At 42.4% G+C, this 3,646-nt stretch overlaps 1 protein-coding gene across 1 annotated transcript; it reads right to left on the bottom strand.

The window, feature by feature from the left end:
* Nucleotides 1-381: 381 nt before the first annotated feature.
* LOC124160419 (protein GVQW3-like) lies at nucleotides 382-735 on the bottom strand. The gene has a single exon (XM_046536273.1). It carries the CDS (start codon nucleotides 733-735, stop codon nucleotides 382-384), a length of 354 nt encoding a protein of 117 aa, XP_046392229.1.
* Between the last annotated feature and the right edge of the window lie 2,911 nt (nucleotides 736-3,646).

Genomic DNA, 3,646 nt, shown 5'->3' with positions numbered 1-3,646 from the left:
GCATTCCTCTTCTCTTGTTCTGAATTGCACGTCTAAGATTTTTCAAGGTCTCACAGTACCGGTCAGCATTGATTGCTGTCCCGCGAGGCATAAACTCGCACGACAATATGCCCGTTCGACCCCAAAAAACGCTAGCCATGATTTTCCCGGCAGACAGGATTTGTTTGAACTTCTTTGCTCTGGGCAAAGAAGGGTGCTTCGATTGCTCTTTTGTTTCCGGTGTGGTGTAGTGTACCCAGGTCTCGTCACCAGTAACAATAGTGTCAAAAAATGCCTCTTCCATTGTTCTGTGAAAAGCGAGAAATTCTTGGGCCGCTTCAACCCCTGCCGCTGGTGGTCTGCAGTGAGCATTTTTGGTACCCATCTTGAGCAGACCTATGACTAGCCTAAATGTTCAGTCAAAATCTTGTCAATTGTGGTTTTGCTGACCTCCGGAATCTTTTCGCGCAGCTCCCGAACTGTAATCTGTCGATCTTCAAGCATTGCCGCTTCGACTTTGGCAATTGTTTCGTCGGAAACCGATGGCCGCCCTGCACGGGCTTCATCGTGGACGTCTGTTCGGCCATTTTTAAAGTCCCTGACCCATCTGTGCACCATCCCGGAGCTCATACACTCTTCTTCATACACTTGACAAAGTTCTTCGTGAATTTCCTTAGCCGATTTCTTCTTAGCGGCCAGGAAACAAATAACAGACCGCAACTCGCAGCTGGCGGGAGACGCAAGAGGAAGCTCCATCGCTGACGGCTGATGAGTCAAGACTAAATGTCGCAGTGACGCTGGCTTGGTGAGGGATTGGAGTGGGGGAACCAAACAACCTGCCTTTGTTGCCTGGTCACGCATAGAAACGATCCTAGTGCCAGCGGCAGCTCGTGGAACTTATTTTACGGACAAGCCTCGTATAACGTGTAAGACTAAGGTACAAGTATGAAGCAAAGAGAAGAAGGCTAGGAATTAACTAAGAAAACAGAATCTTGAAAAGGCGCAGGAGTTTTCTTACCCAGGAACATAGAATTCAATAGTGGAAGCATTCGAAATGTGGTGCTACCGAAGAATGATGAAGATGAAATGGAACGACAGTGTAAGTGACGAGGAAGTGCTAAGAAGAGTGGGAGGAAAGAGAAGCCTCCTAAAAACCTTAAGGAGAAGACGGGACAACTTAGTTGGCGATATTTTGAGGCACGATGGCCTGATGAGGACAAACGTCGAAGGACAGGTGGAAGGGAAGATGGGCAAGGGATGAGTTACACAGGACAGATCATGAAGGATGTAAAAGAGAAGAAATACGTTGATATTAAAAGGTCAGCGGATAGGAGAGAGGAATGGAGAGCTGCTTCAAACCAATCTTAGGATTATTGACTCGTTGATGATGGCGTGTAAAGTGTGCTTGCGTTGATTGTTTAGGATGAGCCTTCTGAGTTTAAGTGAGCACGTGCCCTCTTGCAGCTTCTGCATCATGTTCTTCAACTCCGGATTTACTCCGCAATCCAATACCACTTGTACTTGTTTTTCCCTGCGTCCTTCAGCAGAGATGGATTCGGTAACATAGTGGCAGTTGCAGAAAGAACTGCAGGCTGTAGTTAGGCCCAGCGGACTAAGCACTATTACATATTTCTCCTACTTCATTGTAACATTTTGACAAAGTTTTGAAGTAATTGTACAGCTACCATTGTCCCATGGCGCCGTATTCAGGAGCAATATTGAATTTTAGTTGTTTCTATGATATCAATATACTATCTTTCTTTTGAGCTACAATCTCATCGCGGTGCATTAAGTAAGGCATTCCTACACAGCCACTGTAGGCCCAATCAAGCTGGATAGGTTGAAGGTTAGCCAGAAGAAAGGTAGTCCACGTGATGGTGTCACGTAAAAAACACTGCTGGAATGGAAGTGGGAAACCCTACCAACTATCTCTTCCCTGAAAACATGGACTGCAACCAAATGAGCCTGGGAATCTCATCGTCCGGGACCAGTCCGCAAAGGGCGGGTGTCGTTCACGGCAGCGAGGTCGGCAAGGTCCTCGGGGTCGTCAGCATGCGAAATTCTTCCAGAGACTTATCATCAGCAGCATCAGCAATCAAGAAAGAAGAAAAAGGAGATCATGAAAATGGAGAAAAAGAAGACATTAATAAATGCAGGGACGTGGAATGTGAGGGCATTGATGAGGGGGGTGAAGCTAGAAACTATCATAAGGGAAATGCATAAAGGGATGTTAGTTATTCTATGATAATGCGAAGTGAGGTAGAGGGACTATTGGAGTGATGGTTATAGGGCTATGTAGGGGAGAGTGGGGCAAAACCGACCAGGCTGGTCAAACCCTTTAATATTTCCCAGTAGGTGTTGTTATCCAGCGGCAAAACTATGAACTAGTTGAAGAGGCCGCCATTTCGTGCAGATCGAGCTTGGTTTCGTTGGCATGCTTGACGATGTTGGGGCTATGTAGAGTTCTGAAGTTTTAACCAGTTTATTTTACGACTTAAATGTCATATTTATTTTGATTTGAGAAGTGTAACCACAATCTGGTTTACCGAAGGTGAGTACATATGTTTATTTCCTGTGTTTACTTATATTTTAACGTACGATTAGCTTAGCTAATGATTTTGGATAACCTCAAATTGCCATATTTGTTTTACTGTGTACCTAGGGGTAAAACCGTCAACAGAAAGTGGGGCAGAACCGATCGGGGTCGGTTTTGCCCCACGATATTTCAACTTATCAGCTTTGCTTCATTATACCTAATAAAATAATAGAACCCAATTTATTAAGTACTAGCTGTACCCGTTGCCCGCATTAAATTGAGTTTTTAAACTGCCATATTACATTTTATATAATATTTTTAATTATTTTACATTTCATACAATGTACTTTTCCCCCCGTATTATTATCTATTATATATCGGCGTCAAGTATTCTCCAACCCCTTCCAATGGAAAAAAGTGTGTGGAAACAAATTTCACCCAAACCACTCATGCCACCTCCACAAGAAAAGGAAAGAGTTAAAAAGAAAGGAGGCTGTATGTCGTAACCTTATAAATTAGAACTGGAGGAAGGCGAGAAAAAAAGGAGGAGAAAAAGAATATTAAAAAAGAAAGAATGAAAGCTAAAAGCAAAGGAACAGTGGCGAAGAATGATAAAAATAAAAAGGGTCCTAAAAGAAAACTTGCTTTCCAAGCCACAGCCCCCCAAATGTACAAAAGTGAAGTCGAAGAAAATGAAAACCGATGCTTTCGAAGATGAGGAAGAATGTGAAGAAGACGAGGCGGCATGCATATTTTGCAATGAATTATATTCAAGATCTAAAGAGAGGGAGGGGTGGATTCAGTGTTTGAACTGTAAAGGATGGGCTCATGAGGCGTGCGTTAATTGTGAAGAAGAAGATGACAATTTCATATGTGACTTTTGTTCCTAAAATGTAAATCTAAACTCACACAGTGTTAATTTCTTATTTTTAAATAATAAATATTGCTGTACATTGTAAAAACAGTGAGTTTTGTAATATAAATTCCCAAAAGTAGCATTATAAACTTTTTTAATGTAAAACATATGGGTGTCCGTTTTGCCCCACCAGAGGGGCAAAACCGTCATTTTGTCAGCATTAGAAAAAAAATTCATATAAATTTAACCTGTATCAGTAAAGAATAATGCATCAG

This window comes from Ischnura elegans, chromosome 6 (genome assembly GCF_921293095.1).
Source record: "Ischnura elegans chromosome 6, ioIscEleg1.1, whole genome shotgun sequence".
NCBI lineage: Eukaryota > Metazoa > Arthropoda > Insecta > Odonata > Coenagrionidae > Ischnura > Ischnura elegans.
Note: the sequence above shows the minus strand (reverse complement) of the source record. Positions and strands in the feature narration are given on the sequence as shown.